The following is a 19,190-nucleotide window of genomic DNA, read 5'->3' as shown; positions in this document are numbered from 1 at the left end:
TCTTAAAGGTTTGGCATAAAACTAGTTATTCAACAGGCTTATGACAAAAGAGCCATATAAGACTTCGCCTCGTAAGACGAAAGGTACCCACACTATATAAAGAACTCAATGTTTGACTGTAATGATGTCGCGTTTTTTTACTTATTTGTACTACATACAAATTTGTACATAAAATTGGACGTGAACAGGTGGCGAAGAATCTAGAACTTGTCAGTCAATTTGAGAAATGGCAACGCTCGGTGACTCAAAATCAGTTCTGCGTAAATCTAAACTATGAACTTCAAAAACTTCACATACAGCTGCGTCATTAACGAGACCAAATCGAGTCGATTGTTCTAATTAGTTACACGGTTAATTTGTGTTAAATTGGGTAAACTGAACCTATCCTGCAAAGTGGAATGTACTGCAAGTATTAGAGCAGTTCCACGTGAAATAGGTAAATGACAAAATTTGAATCTTTCTTATTTAGGTGAAACTTTACAAACGTTTTTGATAGGAGAAAATATGCACATTCCACAGGTTTTGGCGCCATTTTGATTCAAGACTCATTTTTAAAAAGGGCGTATTTATTTTCATGTGTATTGTGTTTGAAAGATTGTATCTTAAAAACTGTCGTTTTTACAAAAATTATGTCTAAGCAAAAGTGGTAGAAAATTGATGTCTGAACATGAAAAAAAAACACTAAAAAAATATTCTACTAATTTTTCAAAAATTTGAAAATAAAACTTAAAATCAAGATATCAAAAATATACCATTTTTGAAAATTTTTAATTTTTTTTTTTTTGGAAAACAGAAGCAATTTGCAAGCTTTTAAAAGTTATCCTGAGATGGAGCAACTTTCATGGACGGACTTCGTAGAACAACGACTTTCATTATTTTTTTCCAACTTGGGATTTTTCAAGTAATATATGAATTTGTAATACAAATAACAATTCTTTATGTAATTTACAATAAAATTGGTCATAATAAATATTTTTGTAAATGCAGTCGTTTTCGAGATACTCAGAGAAAAAGCAGGATTTATTTTAATTTTTTATGTAAAACACGTCTTTTTCATATGTTACTCCAGTTGCTCCACTGTTTCTATAAAATTTCTAATAACTACTTTTAATTTCCTACAATTTATCCGAATACACCTTATTGATTCAACCTTTCGCTTTTGAGTTGTGGTATTTTGAAAACTGAATTCGAAAAAACTGGACTCACTGATTAGTTAGTTACTTTTTGCCGCGGTACTAAACATAACAGAAATTTTGACTAAAAATAGTTGAAAATATGTTGTTTATATCGGTAGAGTTTTACCAAAACAGATTAAGAGATTACAGTGATATCTTTGGAACAAGAGAAACGCAAAAAACTTTGGGAACTTTCTTTGAAAAAAAAAATCGCTTCTCATCGACGGAGCAGTAAACAGCCCAGAATCGAACATTCAACCGTATCCCAAGTAATTAGACGTTCAAGAAGTATCAGACTACCAAACAAAATGATGACAGTGGTAAGAAACGTGGTACCACAGACCCGACGAATGCCAGCAAGGTAGTTGCGCATTCAAGCACAACCCAATATTTCGATTCCGGATGTGGGCAAAACAGGCTAAATTTTCGGTTTATTTTGGACAACAAACAATGACACGTTGTGGACTGCACACGTACAAAGTTCGGATGGCACCGAACTGGAGTGACAAACAGAACACGGTGGCCAAAACTCGCGGAAGCCTGCTGTTCACAAAATTGTTCTGCATCGTGATGAATGATGAAATCTACCAGACCAATACCAGAACAGGAATACTATGTTGCCACCTTTAAATTTTCAGTTGCTGAGAATGTACACAAGAAGAATACGTTGTTGAAAATTCGTAGTCTCGCAAACGATGTGGATGACGTAAAATGAGTCAACCGTTCATTACTTTCTCTTCTTCTTCAGCAGCATAGAGCCGGGGTGGCTCGTGCTGTTTCAAGCACTCGTCTCCATTCAACTCGGTCTTGGGCCACTCGTCGCCAATTTCTTAGTCGTCTCAGAAGTCGCAAATCGCTCTCGACCTGGTCGAGCCATCGTGCACGTTGGGCCCCCCTGTTCCTGGTGCCGGTGGGGTTGTTGAAGAGGACTATTTTCGTCGCACAGTCGTCCGGCATCCTTACGACGTGTCCGGCCCACCGTAGCCTGCTAACTTTCGCTAGATGTACGATGGGAGTCTCCCCAAGCAGTGCCTGTAGCTCGTGATTCATACGCCTCCGCCACTCTCCGCTTTCAGTTTGTACTCCGCCAAGTATCGTCCGCAGCACTTTCCGCTCAAACACGGCAAGGGCGCATATGTCCTCCGTAAGCAGCGTCACGGCTTCAAGTCCATAAAGAACTACCGGTCTAATAATGGTTTTGTACATTGTTAGCTTCGTGCGGCGGCGTATGCTTCCTGATCGTAGCGTTTTACGAAGGGCAAAGTAGGCCCGATTTCCCGCTTGGATGCGCCGCTGGATCTCCTTACTAGTGTTGTTGTCCGCGGTCACCAGCGATCCCAAATACACCAACTCTTCTACCACTTCTAGTTCGTCGCCGTCAACGGTTACCGTCCGTGGGAGGCGCACATTTGTTTCCTTTGAGCCTCTTCCTTTCATGTATTTGGTCTTCGACGCATTTATTTTTAGCCCAATTCTCCTAGACTCCGCTTTCAGTCTGGCGTAGATTGCCTCCGCCGTCGCAAAGTTCCTGGCAATGATATCGAAGTCATCTGCAAAGCCTAGAAGTTGGCTACTCTTGGTAAAAATCGTGCCTCTCGTTTCGATGCCCGCTCGTCGGATCACCCCCTCAAGAGCGATGTTGAACAGCATGCAGGATAGACCGTCACCTTGTCTCAACCCTCGTCGCGTCTCGAAGGGACTCGAGAGTGTCCCAGAGATGCGTACGAAACACATCACTCGATCCAATGTAGCTCTGATCAGTCGCGTCAGTTTGTCCGGAAAACCGTATTCGTGCATTATCTGCCATAGCTTGTCTCGATCGACTGTATCGTATGCTGCTTTGAAATCAATAAAGATGTGATGCGTGGGCACGTTGTACTCCCGACATTTCTGCAAGATCTGTCGGATAGTAGAAATTTGGTCCGTAGTTGCGCGAGCCCCCATGAAACCCGCCTGATAATTCCCTACGAAACCTTGTGCTATCGGTGACAGCCGGCGTAACAGGATCTGGGAGAGTACCTTGTAGGCGGCATTTATCAGCGTAATACCGCGATAGTTGCAGCAGTCTAGCCGATCACCCTTTTTGTAGATGGGACAAACCACTCCTTCCATCCATTCCTCCGGTAGCTTTTCCCCCTCCCAAATCCTCGAAATAACCCAGTGTAGAGCCTTTGCTAGCGTTTCCCCGCCATGTTTATAAAGCTCTGCCGGTAGGCGGTCCTTCCCAGCGGCTTTATTGGTCTTCAGCAACCTGATTTCTCGTTTGACTTCTTGGAGATCAGGTGCTAGGACATCACTATCTTCCATGGGCGCTCCTAGGTTAATTTCCGTTCCGCCTCCTTCTGCGACTTCGCCATTGAGGTGTTCATCGAAGAACTGCTTCCACCTGTCGACCACCTCGCGCTCATTTGTAATTAGATTCCCTCCCTCGTCCCTACACATGTCAGGTTTAGGTGTGTAGCCCTTCCGAGTTTGGTTCACCTTCTCATAAAACTTGCGCGTGTCATTAGCTCGGAATAGTTGCTCCAATTCTTCACGATCTCTGTCCTCCTTTTGGCGCTTTTTTCTCCTCAGGATCGTGGTCAACTTGTTCCTAGCTCGTCGGTACTTGGCCAGGTTCTCTCTAGTGGCAATACTTAGATAATTTTTCCAAGCATTTTTTTTCTCCTCCACCGCTTGTTGGCATTCCCCATCAAACCAATCATTTTGTGTACTCCGAGGCTCAATACCTAGTGCCTAGTGCTCTCCGATGGCCGAGCGTATTCTGCCCCAACCGTCTTCGAGGTTTGAAGCGCCTAACTCCTCGGAAGAAGGCAGTGCCTTATTCAGTACTCGCGCGTAGTTCTCGGCAGCTTGTGGGTTATCTAGCTGCCTGATGTTCAGCCGAGGAGGGCGGCTTTGACGTGTCCGGTATACGGTGGACAGCTTTGAGCGCACATGTACTGCTACTAGGTAATGGTCAGAATCGATATCCGCACCCCGACGGGAGCGTACGTTCGTGATGTTAGAGAAGAACCGGCCCTCTATGAGAACGTGGTCAATTTGGTTCATTGTACGTTGGTCAGGTGATCTCCAGGTGGCTTTGTTGATATCCTTGTGCGGGAAAAAGGTGCTTCGGATCACCAGGCCTCGGGAAGCTGCGAAGTTTATACATCGTTGGCCGTTATCGTTTGTGTCGGTGTGCAGGCTATGGGGTCCTACCACCGGTCTATACATTTCTTCCCTACCGACCTGGGCGTTCATATCCCCGATGACGATCTTGATGTCCCGTGACGAGCAGCTGTCGTACGTTGCCTCCAGCCTCGCGTAGAACGCTTCTTTCTCATCGTCGGGTCTACCTTCGTGCGGGCAGTGCACGTTAATGATGCTATAATTGAAGAAACGACCCTTTATCCTCAATACACACATTCTCTCGTTGATCGCCTTCCAATCTATCACGCGATCCTGCATTCCGCCCAGCACTACAAAGCCCGTTCCCAGTTCGTTGGTAGCGCCACCGCTCTGGTAAAACTGGGCCTTTCCGCCACGTATCTTCCATACCTTCTCTCCTTTGCGACAGATTTCCTGCAGAGCTACGATGCCGAGTTTGCGGGGTTCCAGCTGTTCAATCAGCACCCGCTCGCAACCTGCGAAATTTAGCGATCTGCAGTTCCAAGTCCCAAGTCTCCATTCGTCGTCCTTATTCCGTCGCCTAGGTCGATGCCGAATATTCCGCTCCGAATATGCTTGAATGTTGTTAGTTTGTGTTGTTTAGGTGTGTAGCCGTACTGGGGCAACACTACCGAGTCTCGTGATGGGGCTGCCATCTTATAGTGCCGAGACTCACTACCTCCTTCCCGGTTAGTATACGACCTTAGTTTCCACCGGGGTTGGTTACCCGATCGCCGCTAAGGTTGCTCGTATTCCGGCTGGTACCACGAGGAGGTCGGGATCGGAGTTACTGGATAAGAGGCTAACGATCACTATGGGGTCTATATTCCGCATTATCCGGCCGTTTACCAACCGTTCATTACATTTTTACCTATTTTTCATGTTCAGAAATCAATTTTCTACAACTTTTGCTTAGACATATTTTTTTGTAAAATCAACAGTTTTCGAGATACAATCTTTCAAACATAATACACATGAAAATAAATACGCCCTTTTTAAAAATGAGTCTTGAACCAAAATGCCGCCAAAACCTGTGCAAGGTGCATATTTCCTCCCATCAAACGCATTTGTGAAGTTTCATCCAAATCAAAGAGGTTCATTTCAGATTTCAGCTTTTTTTGGACGATTTGGCCCACGCCAATGCTCTTGCAATCTGTTGAGAAAATGGACTTTAGTCATTTTTTCTGGCACACTTCCCTAACACAGACATCTAGTTGGACTAGGTTTAATCACGTTCGAACGAAATTTGTTGGCACGAACGGACTTTGTCACTCTCGCTAGCTTATTTCCCAAGCAAGCACATCAAAATGGTCTAGGTTTAATCGCGGTGTTAAGAAATCTTGTTGAGACAAAGAAACTTTGTCACTTGTTTTGGCTTACTTCCCTAGCACAGATATCAAGTTGGTATAGGTTTAGATCATCGTAAAAAATCTCCCACCCAATCACGAAGCGGGGATTTCAAATTGGACAATGCTTCATTATTTTCAATTTTTAAATAGAACGTACTTTGGAATCAATAGGTTTCATTACTGGTGTGGATGCATAGAAATCTTTCGATCGATTGACGCAAAAATATTTGAAATCGATCTGGAAACCGCTAAGCTATGCGCTCAAAATCTTTCATTTTTCGTGACGCTTGCATTTTTTGATTTTTTGGAATGACACTATTTCCCAGACCTTGCCATAAGACGTAGTCCTACGACAAAATTAGAATTTTTTGCGTTCAACCATTTCATCGTCAATCACCAGAAGAAGTGTGGCCTGATGAAGCTCTTAGCGGAATTACATACTTTAAGAAATGGATAAAACTGATATACAGAGCACGGGTATTTAGAAAATTTAAACTTATCTTCTTGTATCAAATTCATAGGAATATTTTAGAGCATTTATTGTAATCAAGTAATATGAAAATTTGCGTGACAAACATTTGCAAACTGTCAAGCTTTATCGTGCCCCTAGGCACAGACCTTCATACTTTTTTGAGTGTGAGGTCATTGGGAACGCATACTGTAAAAATTTCAATTATAGAGAGCGCTCTCTATGTCGGACACCGGATGAGGTCGCATATCCACCGCGATTTCGTTGAAGCCGAAAGGTTCCTATTAGTGATAGATAATAGACAATAATCCGAGATACAATGTTTCAAGAAGGATACAGGATGTTTTCAAGAAGGTTCCGCATGACGAAGGAGATGTTCTGGCGCATTTCCGATGGCTTAAAGAACCACGACCTATTCAAGCAAAAAGTCACTGCCGTCGGAAAGCGCAGACTCTCGACCGACCAGAAAGTTTGCACAGCGGTGCGGATGCTGGCTTACGGGACCTCTTCAGACTCCGTTGACGAGTGCTTAAAAATAGGGGATTCAACGGCAATGCGGTGCCTGAAAGAGTTCTGTTCCTCACTAAACGCAGTGTTTGGAGATCATTATTTACGGTCAGCAAACGCTGCAGATATCGAGCGACTCATGCAAGAGAGTGAAAAGAGAGGCTTTCCCGGCATGCTCGGTAGTATCGACTGCTGGCACTGGCAGTGAGACAAGTGCCCAACTGCGTATAAAGATAAGTAGTGCATTTTAAATGGATGACAATTTATAAATTTATAACTTCAAAAATTGCGCTGACGCAATGGTCACTAGTGAGCCCCAAATGTATATAACGTAATGTATAAACAACTAAGTAAATGAGCTTCCTATGCTGGGTGAATGCTGGAGGCTATTGTCTCTGTCGATACACATATCTGGCACAGTCAGAAACGTCTTACGGCAAGGTTTAGGATAGGGGGTTATTCCAAAAAATCGAAAAACTCGAGCGTCACAAAAAAATGAAAAATTTCAAGCGTTAATAGCTTAGCGGTTACCCGATCAATTTTCTATATTTTTGCGCCAATCGATCCACCCCAATAACCTAGATTAATTTGATGTCTGTGTTAGGAAAGTGTGCCATAAAAAACAACATAAGTTCCTTGTCTCAATTGAATCTGGTTGAATCAACCTAGACGGACTTGATATCTGGGATGGAAAAGTGCGCTACAGTACAGTGTTCAGTTATAACATAATTCTGTGTGGATGCGCATGTTTTCCGTTTCATTGAAAGTGTGGAGAAAAGGTAAAGCAGAGCAAAGCCTAGGAGCTACATTCCGTTATCGAAACTTGACCTTCTGTTTTTATACGACAGACTTCGCAGCCAGCTGTTAGAGTACAGGACAATTGCAGGGCCAATTGCTACGATCCTATTGACTCTAACAGCCTCTTCCAGTCGAGATTCGAACATACGACGACTGGCTTATTAGGCCAGCGTTATACCTCGAAGCCAACTGGGAGGCATGGTGGTGAAAAGGTACGCTGCTGATAAAATGGGGTAGAATTGGTAAAATACTTTCAACGTGGGGGAACGATTGCTAATGAAAACAATCTTCAATTTCTGTAAGGTAACAGGAAAGCTTTAATTTGTGTTGTTCTTGATTTTGCTAAATTGTTTCTAAATGCTCATAGCAATAACTCTGAAGTCTATTGAGGATTGAACGTATACAATGTTACTACTTTGATAAATTGTTACATACAACGTATATAGAATGTATACATGAAGAATCGTATTATTATGTGCAGAGATGGTTCGATCAATTTGACTCAATTTTGGTTCATTATGTCACATATATTACATTGTCAAATTTTGCTCGGCTGAGACGGTACTGTCAAATGCATCAAAATTGAGTCAAAGTGATCTACTATCACTACAAAGAGACTCACGTAGTCCTACGTTACTTATACAGTCATGTCTTGTGCATAACCCTTCTGATTTTTTTAAAAGAGTTTTTATCAAACCATCCTATTTTCCTTTGCTTATATGTCCGAAAATATAAGGTTTAGAAAAACACTGTGTTCATATTTTGAAAGGGAATTGCCCAATCAATTCAAAAGACATTATTTCTTAGCAGTAGTGTTGCCAAATATTTTCTTAACTCGATTTGAAAACTAAATTTACATTTTTCTCTTAATGAGTAAAACTTGATCTCAATAATTGTAACTTCATCGTTCTTTTTCATATACACTGAGTACTGAGAATGTAATTCCGTATTGACGTAGGACTACGTCTTTGTTTACTATACTGGGATTGGGTAGCACGTTGTGAAAACGAAAATAGAAGTGTAACGTTTGAATGAAAGATTTCAAATGCTAATAACTACTAAACTACTGAACGAAACTGAACAATTTATATGTCGTTGGATAGATAAAATGAACAGCAATTTTTTGGGGGATAAAAGAGCAATTTTAAGGAGGGCGTGAGAGATGGCAGGGCTCCTATCCAAAAGGAACACAAACTCGGGAACTAATCAAACAAATGGAACCAAATTTGGCATGTGGGGGTTTCAGAAGGCCGGATTTTTTTCTCTGGTGTACTGAGATCCCTTTCCCTTCTAAGACGGGGGCTCCCATACAAATGAAATACAAATTTCCTCATAACTTTAGAACTAATCAAGCAAATGGAACCAAATTTTGAACTTCGAAAACTGACACTTAGGAAGCCTGCAAGTCGTAGGCGAAATACGTATCTGTCAAGAATAAAATATACATAGTAGAATTAAATTGGATAAGTTGTCTTTTTATTTAATTTCCAGGTTTCGTATTCTACTAAGACGCTCCAAAAAGTTTAGTCATTCATTACTATTTCAACCTTAATGATGCACACAAATAATTTTTAAAAGAAATCTCTATGTCTCAATGGTTGAAGGCGTTGTACTTATGAACCCCCCCTCAACATATTTTCAAAGCCACCATTGCATTCAATGAAGAATTGAATCTGAATATTTCGCTCTTCTCTTTTAAACATTCACTTAAAAAATGGCCCTCACAGATGCTTATAAACATATATATGCCAGAAATGCAGTTTAAATTAGTCTTTGATCTATTGATCTGATATAGTCCTACGTCACCCTTTCGGCGGATATAGTCCTACGTCCACCCTTAGGGCTGTATACCTTGTAGTTTTTCATATACACTGAGTACTGAGAACGTAATTTCGTATTTTTTAGAAAAAATATTCATCAAGCTACATTCGTAGCTGATAAAAAATATTCATACCATTAAAAAATGTTCGTAGGTTCATTTTCTACCGAACATGTTGTTATTACGAATGATTCGTATTTGGTACGAGAAGACATTCGTAGCACATCTTGCATCAAAACGCATTTGATGGATGGTTATTGTCTGCTCTCGTTATCGACGAGATCGGACTGCGAAGATTGTCGAAGAAAATATAATTGTGCAATTATGACTTGCCTAATGTTCAATTGTGGTTCTGTGGTTTGCAGCGTAGTCGACTTTTCTTAAGGAAATATGACAAACGACCTGAACTTCGATTACCGATCATAATGTCAGCTTTTTACAAAAAAAAGAGATTTCACTATTTTCCGACATGTGTCGGTATTATACTATTTTCATCAAGAATCATGTCATATTTTCATCAGTGCTTAGAAATCTCATATTCAATTTATGCAACACGCTTAAATTGATGCACCATACTGCTGAAACCAGCATTTCCAGCTTGAAACTAACGATTCAAGTTCATCACTTGCGTTCATGTTCGTGTTGTTCTCTAAATTCATTCATTCTCGACAATAGTGAATAAAATCAAATATGAATCAATCATTTATTTTGAACTGCCGACAACAACAAACGAAATTACAATGAACATAAACATTGCTCCGAAGTTTTAATTGATTTCCCTTAGCCAGGTCTTCAGGTTTTGGTTGATTTTTAAAAGTAGGCAGTTTAAAACTATAAACATTGAGATCTGAAATATCAGCTAAGAACAAGAAAATTGACATACGTATTGCCCGACTAATCATTCAGCACGACAATTCATGAATGAACTATTTTGAAGGGTATAAAACTAAGAAAAACAAACACTGTCAGCAGTTCAGTAGTCATGTCCATAGGCTGACAGATAAAATAAAACTACCACTTTTATACTCGACTTCATGCAGAGCTGTAATTTTTTTCGAGCACTTCGAAGCAAATACTCTCTATCCATAGTTCATCAACATGATCTGGGTAGACTAAACCTCGTGTTTTTAGTCTTGACCTTGGAATGCGGTCAAACATATATTAATATATTTTTTGAAACGTTGGTTCTACAATTGATGAAGGGTAGGGGAAAGTAATGGAAAGTTTTTGAAATGGAGGGAAAAGAGTGGAAAGGTGAGGGGGAGGGGGGTTATTGGTAGCTACGCTTAACAAGTTGTCGTTGTGACTCCTATCTTTTGTCCAATGCTGGAAGGTGCATGGGTCGAACCAAGCTATAATCTGAGATTATAACCAGATTCGAACCCACAACACCACCAGCGCATGTGACTCGCTAGTACTTGTACCTTTGAACCATAGAGGCGCTGGTCAAAAGGAGACTGCACAACCCCCCTTATCAACGTAGCGACATACTGTCATTTATACACTGTCAATAGGCCATATCGGGATAATATAGAATTAAGCATGAAGGAAGAATGATAAGGGGCCTGAGAATAAACCCATGCTAAAGTCACTTTGACATCGAATGGCCTGATTCTACTAAGATTCGAACCCATGACCATTCGCTTGTCAAAGCAGACTCGGTAACCTTGCAGCTACAGAGCCCCCCACATATGAATATAAACACATAAATAAATTATAAAGTAAAGAAAATATAAAATTGTTTAATCGTGCCAACTGAAAACGATTTAGGTACCGCGATAGTTTCATTGACAAACCTAATGCTTAAATTCAATTTCAATTTACAATTCTGCTAAAAGTTTCCTCATTGACCGATACCATTCTCCAGTCTTGTAGTAGTCAGTTATTTCAGTTACTATCAGTTATTTCCAGAAAAATATATTTCAATGCCGAAAAATATCCCCAAACGGTGCTAATGACCCTTTGAATGCTAGTCATAATTTCCGCCTCCGAGAGTTATCGAGAATGCTTACCTCACACTCGAGTTCGCTCGCTTGCCGATGCCCAACTCGGTCAGACAGTGCAGGGTCGTTTCGCATGGATCACCGGCGGCCAGTGGGAATAGCACCTGATAATAGTGACCGGCCCGATCCGGATGCCACAGTACGTGCTCAATCTCGAGCTTTTTCAGCAGCTCATCGAGTACCTGGCGGAGAGAAGAGAAAATGCGTACCGTGAACGAATGAACGAATGAATGGATGCCAGCGAGTGCAGCCACGCCGAGCTCAGCCACAAGTGGTTGATAATTTACTTATCCTGGATTCGATTCGAGGTGTGATGATTTGAAAAGTCGAATAATCGATTGTAAGCCAAATTGAATCATGTATCGACCATAACATTAAGGACAACGAGTTCGTTTCAATTACCACCGAAGCTAGCGAGTTCCTATCGAACTCTAACATTCGCAAAATTTGAACCCCATCAGTAAAGCCTACCGATTTCCCACAATAGCTATTACATTGTCAATCTCATTGCCACTGTGAAGCCTCGGAAACTACCACCACTGGGCGCAATAATCAACGATTCTCACCTGTTCCATCGGCACAAGGCAATTATCGTTACGCTGTTTGAAGCCGCCGCCCGTAAATGGATTGGCGCTAACGGGTGCCGGCGGTGGTGGGTGTCCTGGTCGAGGTTTTCCCGCCCGTCGATTGTTCGGTGGCGCATGCTTATCTCGCAGTTCAACCTCGAGTCGCAAAATTGCATTTGCAAAGTCGTTCGCTTCACCGACGTTCGGCTGAACGGCATTTTCCGGTACGTTTATGTTCAAGTTCCGTTCGACGGCGGTGTTGATTGGCGGCGACGTCGGCCCAAGTGCACTTTGCTGGTTGTTTCCAAAGTCCAATCCTGTCGATGATAGGATAGAAGAAAGGAAAAAAACGCTCTACGTTATTATCGGACGCAGTGGTAAATCGGTAAAATCAAACCAGAACTAACCGACTGGCAGCGGCCTTTCGGATGCAGTGAACTAACTTTAGAAACTGCTCATAAATATAGTAAGTGGAAACGGAAAAAAGTTGAATCTTTTTTACCGCGATTGGCCTTTGAACTAGCAGCAGCGGTGTACTGCAATGAATAATTCAGATGCAATTATCCAATCTGTTGAAATCGAGTTTACCGAAAGTTCTGACCGAAGTTTTTGCATTTCCTCAAATAAATTTTCACTTCAGGTAGGTACACTACCTTTGAATTTACACTAATGTCTGCTCCACGTTTTGCACGTGTTTGATGTTTGCTGGATAACGTTTTAGCGTGGGCGAGTGTACTGAATAGATGATTAAAATAAGCTGGAGTTCATTCTAGAAGATAAAATTTAAAATTGATACTTAGATGGCGTAACCGTCTAACTTAGCATGAAATGAAATGAAATTAATGACACAATTTTAAACAAAATTATTGGTAACATCGTAGAGTGAAGCTTCAACAAAAGCCTCAACATAAAATATGTAGCTTGAATGTTCTTAGGCTTGATCGTTTTTAACAAACTGATTTTCAAAAAATTTAGTCTGAGTTTCAAACTAAATTCAGAATATTAATTTCCGTTGAAACAAATTACCTGCGGATAGACATGAATCTGTTCTCGGCAATCGCACGCTACCATTCAATGGTGAAGTAGCTCGAGCTGTGACCAATGATTGATAGCTCTAATAAAGAAACCACTTGGATGGTATTTTCGAAATATTTCATTTGATGCGTAGCATATAATAAACTGCTGGCTATTCGTCATCCGGAGTTCATCAACTTCAGTACCGAGCACTAGAGATGGTCGGGTATGAAAATTTGAATACCCGAACCCGACCCGTACCCGATCAAGAAAAAAATGAAAAACCCGTACCCGACCCGAACCCGCAGGTTTATTATTTTTGATACCCGAACCCGACCGCAACCCGACGGGTACGGGACGGGCCCGGGTACCCGACCATCTTTAGTGTTAAAAAGGTCAATAGAGATACCCGACCCGACCCGTACCCGGTTTCAAAAACAAAAATTAAGAACCCGTACCCGACCCGAACCCGCAAATTATTTTTTTTCAATACCCGAACCCGACCCGAACCCGGCGGGTACGGGTACGGGTGCGGGTTTCGGGCAAATTTTCCGCTACCCGACCATCTCTACCGAGCACTGCGCCCCCCATGGCAAGCGTCAAATCGTTTCCCACAGCCCGCTGCCATTCAATTAAAGAGCAAATTAAACATCACACTATTCCTTACCGTTAATTAGAGCCCGTTCATGATTTGCCGTCGGCACACAAACGAGAAACACAACACCTCCGCCAGGCATTCCGCTTTCCGGCCACTTCGCACGCACTCGTCTTCAACGGTCCTCAGCCAGATACCGGAGGCCAGGATTTCACCCGGTGGTAAAGATGCTCGCCCTCACACGGATGCTGTTGTTCCCAGCTCTCGAGACCACGCTTTATAACACTCACTCACTTACTCCCGGCAAGCAGGATCAGAAAGGATATATACGATGCACTCCGCAGCACTCTGCCTGTTTGCGGTTACGATGATGCACTTGCTATTGTCGGATAGTATAGAGCAAATGAATATTTTCAAAGTGTTTACTTTCCTTTCGGCTAGGTATACATGTACATGTGCAGATGCACACAAATATGTACCACCAAGGAAAAGGCACTGCACTGCTTCCGGTTGTACGTACTTAGCAAGTGGTTGACTGCTAAGCTGTTTTCTAATAATAAACCCAAACTTGTTTGAGTTCAGCTTGAATTTAATCTTTACAGATTGGTTTGTAATGGGCTTAACTAGTAAAACTATTAACACACTTGACAAAAATTATTACGGCTTATTGCATGCTTAGGGTGATGAAATACCTCATTAGAAAAAGCTCATCTGAACAGTTGTCTAAATTCTGTCAACGCACTAGACCGGCCGCGCCGAAATAACTAAAGTGCTTACACTTAGGATCATTAACCGCAAAAAAAATCAACAGTTCATAACGGCAACAGCCCTCTTCTAGACCACTTGACCACCAATCCAGCTATTTTGGTTCAGCGCGTCAGCCACTTCATGCTTTTCACCAGCCAGCATCGGCGTAAGTGCCCTCGTGGACTTCAATGTCGCTGTTGACACGGGGCGGCACGGTAACACAAACCTTTTGATCTTTTCTCCACATACAACAACCAAGTGGCTAGTTGACTTCCTTCACTGGTGGCTTTAGTTCCAGGTCTTAACAAAAACACACACTCACGCCAGCGTAAACATTGGTGTCGCTATCACGTTAACTTGTCCCTGGAAAGCGGACTCGTCCTAGCATGGGGCAGACGCTAAGGGACCATCAAATAGGCAAAAGTCAGTGCGACTTTGCACACAGTTTCCCGGCGCACTGGGACGAGGTACACTAAATGCTCCCACAGACGAAATGTGATTAGCTCCTGCGGTTGTTTGCCTTGCACTGGCCCAAAGTGCACTGCTAACTGGAGCAATAGCTTTCAAAATATCAAAAGGAAGGCAACCGAGACTGCATAGGTTCTTCTGATTAGCACCAGTCGGTACAGCAGCTTAGCTTGAATGGCAATTTATCATGACCACTATAACGATGATGAAGCTCGCTGCTGTTGCTGCTGATGGCGACGATGAAGGTGCTGCGGAACTAATTAGAGCAGTATACGACGTACGTGGGAAAAGTGCGAAAACGACGTTTCCTCACAGAGAGGTGACTTGAGGCTATGCCACCGAACGAGATCATTTGTAATTTGTATGAGGTATAGCAGTATAGCTGCTTCAATTGTATCAATAAACACAAGCAGTCGGGTAACAAAGCAAATCTTAATTAAGTTTGCAACGTGGACAAAGAATGGACTGCAGCTTGTGTTTGAAACTAGGTACTCCTTTCAAGTTTACTTGAGAATGTTCGATACTGCTAGCATAACAGTTGATTTGAGCCAAAATTGTTTTTTATGAGATTTTCGATAACCTGAAAAACTCCAGATGTGGTCTGTGCTAACCTCATTACTTAGACCACATTTACAATTCTATTTTTATTCAAAATGAAAACTAGTGTTTTACTTCTTTGTGAAATTTGATTTGATTATTATTCGAAACAGTATCGTTGATAATCGCGAAAATCTTGGAGCAGATTATTTATACCAGTCATCACAAGCATTAATTTATAATTTGAGTTCAATGATGACTCGTTGCAACGCGGATTGTTTTCGTCTTTAGATACTTTTAGATACATTTGTAAACTGGAGCAAATAGAGCAATTTACCTAGATATCATCAGGCTAGATATCATTTTCAGTTCTGTGGCAGCAAATATGAATTTCAGAGTCAGCACCTTGTACCTTGTAAATTTATATTTTAGAAGTGTTGGACGCACCATATTACAAGTGGGGCTTTGGATACTTGATGGCAAATTATTTTAGAATTTGAGTACCGTCTGCCGGGGTGACATTGGGCTAACAAAGCATAGGTTTTTGCTCTTTAGCTTGTTATACACACAATTTAGCGATTACGTTGATTCAAAGCTTGTCAATATATACTTCAAAGTTTAGTTAACAACTGAAGAAAGATGATTTAGTTACAATAAACATGGATAATAATAAAATTACATGAACTTTGGCACAATCTCACCTCTTCTAGGGGGTGACATTGTGCCAAGGCCATAAAGTTAAGCTAAATACCTAATAAACAAACAGTAGCGTATCTATGAACAATACATATGTAGAACAATATGAACTAATACGTTTGGGGCCGACCACGTGGGTTATTAGAATTTGGGGGACGACCAAAAACAACACACCTTTTATAATGAAATTATAATGAAATGTATTAATAATGTAATGTATATACTGGACACTATCACTTATTGTTCTTACAAAATAAAATAAGCATTTACCTTATTCGCCAACCGGTTTCGGGTAGATGTTACCCATCATCGAGGCTAGGTCCAACTGATTTTGATAAGAGAGTAGTTACAACTTAAGCTTTGTTAGATGAAAGAGCGGCGATACTATCGGAGCATCGTCTTCATTCATCACCGCCGCGTATCGCCGCTCTTTCATCTAACAAACCTTAAGTTGTAACTACTCTTTTATCAAAATCAGTTGGACCTAGCCTCGATGATGGGTAACATCTACCCGAAACCGGTTGGCGAATAAGGTAAATGCTTATTTTATTTTGTTAGAACAATAAGTGATAGTGTCCAGTATATACATATAGAATACTAGCTGACCCGACAAACTTCGTATTGCCACAAATTAACCTGTGTTGTACATAAATCATGAATCTCGGATGATCTTTGTTACAATCTCGAGTTTTGCAAGCCCCTCAGTGGGCGGCGCTTCCGACGGCGGGTCACCGGCAACACTCGCGACCGTCTCGTCCTGAATGATCTAGTGTTACTATAGATAGTTTTTATGGTCTTGTATTGACTAATGTTTTATGGAAGAGTCTCGAATTTCTCGAGTTCGATTAGTTTTTGAGTTTCGCAAAAATTTCTGTTTTATTTATATGAGAGTCCATATCCCCCTACCACAGGGGTGAGAGGTCTCTAACTATCGTAAAATGAATTCAAGACTCCAAAATCTCCCACATGCCAATTTTGGTTCCATTTGCTTGATTAGTTCTCGAGATAAGAGGAAATTTGCATTTCATTTGTATGGAAGCCCACCCTCTTAAAGGGGAGATGGGCCATAACTCGCTTTCTAAAGAAAGAGGGGTCTCAATTCACCATAGAAAAAAATCTTGCGTCCAAAACCACTTACATGTCAAATTTGGTTCTATTTGCTTGATTAGTTCTCGAGTTATGAGGAAATTTGAATTTCATTTGTATAGGAGCCCCCCCTCCTAAAGTGAGGAGGGGTCCCAGTTCATCATAGAAAAAATTTTTGTCTCCAGAAACACCCACGTGTCAAATTTGGTTCCATTTGCTTGATTAGTTCTCGAATTATGAGGAAATTTGTATTTCGTTTGTATAGGAGCCCCCATCTTAAAGTGGGGAGGGGTTCTAATTCACCATAGAAAATATTCATGCCCTAGAAAACTTTCACGTGCCAAATTTGGTTCCATTTGCTCGATTAATTCTCGAGTTATGAGGAAATTTGCATTTCATTTGTATAGGAGCCCCCCTTCCTAAAGTGGGGAGGGGTCTCAATTCATCACATAAAAAAATTTTGTCTCCAAAAACACCCACGTGCCAAATTTTGTTCCATTTGCTTGATTGGTTCTCGAGTTATGAGGAAATTTGTATTTCGTTTGTATAGGAGCCCCCCCTCTTAAATTTGGGAGGGGTCCTAATTCACCATAGAAAATATTCTTGCCCTCGAAAACTTTCACATGCCAAATTTGGTTTCATTTACTTGATTAGTTCTCGAGTTATGAGGAAATTTGTATTTCGTTTGTATAGGAGCCCCCCCTCTTAAAGTTGGGAGGGGTCCTAATTCACCATAGAAAATATACTTGCCCTCGAAAACTTTCACATGCCAAATTTGGTTGCATTTGCTTGATTAATTCTCGAGTTATGAGGAAATTTGCATTTCATTTGTATAGGAGCCCCCCTTCCTAAAGTGGGGAGGGGTCTCAATTCATCACATAAAAAAATTTTGTCTCCAAAAACACCCACGTGCCAAATTTTGTTCCATTTGCTTGATTGGTTCTCGAGTTATGAGGAAATTTGTATTTCGTTTGTATAGGAGCCCCCCCTCTTAAAGTTGGGAGGGGTCCTTATTCACCATAGAAAATATTCTTGCCCTCGAAAACTTTCACATGCCAAATTTGGTTTCATTTGCTTGATTAGCTCTCGAGTTATGAGGAAATTTGTATTTCATTTGTATAGGAGCCCCCCCTCCTAAAGTGAGGAGCGGTCGCAGTTTATTATAGAAAAAATTTTGTCTCCAAAAACACCCACGTGTCAAATTTGGTTCCATTTGCTTGATTAGTTCTCGAGTTATGAGGAAAATTGTGTTTCTTTTGTACAGGAGCCCCCCCTCTTAAAGTGGGGAGGGGTCCTAATTTACTATAGAAAATATTCTTGCCCTCGAAAACCTTGACATGCCAAATTTGGTTCCATTTGCTTGATTAGTTCTCGAGTTATGAGGAAATTTGATTGGAAGCCCCCCCTTTTAAAGAGGAGAGGAGTTATAATTCCCTTTATAAAGAGGAGAGGGGTCTCAATTTACCATAGAATAAATTCTTGTCACCGGAAACACCCACATGCCAAATTTTGTTCTATTTGCTTGATTAGTTGTCGAGTTATGCAGAAATTTGTGTTTCATTTGTATGGGAGCCCCCCCTCTTAGTGGTGGGAGGGATTTCTAACCATCACTAAAACCTTTCCTGGCCCCAAAAAACCTCTACATGCATATTTTCATGCCGATTGGTTCAGTAGTTTTCGATTCTATAAGGAACATACGGACAGACAGACAGACAGACAGACAGACAGACAGACAGAAATCCTTCTTTATAGGTATAGATAGAATCTCGACTTGGAGAGGCTGTTAGAGTCAATAGGATCGTAGCAACTGGACCTGCAATTGTCCTGCACTCTAACAGCTGGCTGCGAGGACCTAGGCTTTGCTTTGCTATACATAGATAATCTAATTATAGAGGTTAAAACTAACTCAAAGGTTAAAAAAGTTAAAAAAAAAGGTGCATTTTACCATACTGAATTACTTTGGAAAACAGTTGAAATCAATAAATAATTAAATTGGATGCGGAGTTATTGTGCAGAATTGATTTTTAAGTGTACTTTTTAAATAAATCATTATATCTCGCAACTAGCAAAAGATAGATAGTTACTATATTCAGCAAAGTTGCTCATTTTAGTGTGTTCTATAGTTTCTATGAAGAAAACAAATTTTTTGAACGTATTCAAAAAAACAAAAGTTTGTATCACCCTGATAGATGAATATAAGATCACTTTGAT

General features: G+C 41.1%; 1 protein-coding gene across 1 annotated transcript in view; it reads right to left on the bottom strand.

Moving 5' to 3' along the window:
- The window catches only part of LOC128743661 (uncharacterized), an 88,653-nt gene extending 75,066 nt beyond the window's left edge, over positions 1-13,587 (bottom strand). The window contains exons 1-3 of the mRNA XM_053840280.1: positions 13,518-13,587; positions 11,837-12,153; positions 11,280-11,452 (exon numbers count right to left, since the gene is read on the bottom strand). Of these exons, the coding sequence (XP_053696255.1) occupies positions 11,280-11,452; positions 11,837-12,153; positions 13,518-13,587 (560 nt within the window). The remainder of the gene's footprint in view (positions 1-11,279; positions 11,453-11,836; positions 12,154-13,517) is intronic.
- Positions 13,588-19,190: the final 5,603 nt, after the last annotated feature.

This window comes from Sabethes cyaneus, chromosome 3, assembly GCF_943734655.1.
Source record: "Sabethes cyaneus chromosome 3, idSabCyanKW18_F2, whole genome shotgun sequence".
In the NCBI taxonomy this organism is placed as follows: Eukaryota; Metazoa; Arthropoda; class Insecta; order Diptera; family Culicidae; genus Sabethes; species Sabethes cyaneus.
Note: the sequence above shows the minus strand (reverse complement) of the source record. Positions and strands in the feature narration are given on the sequence as shown.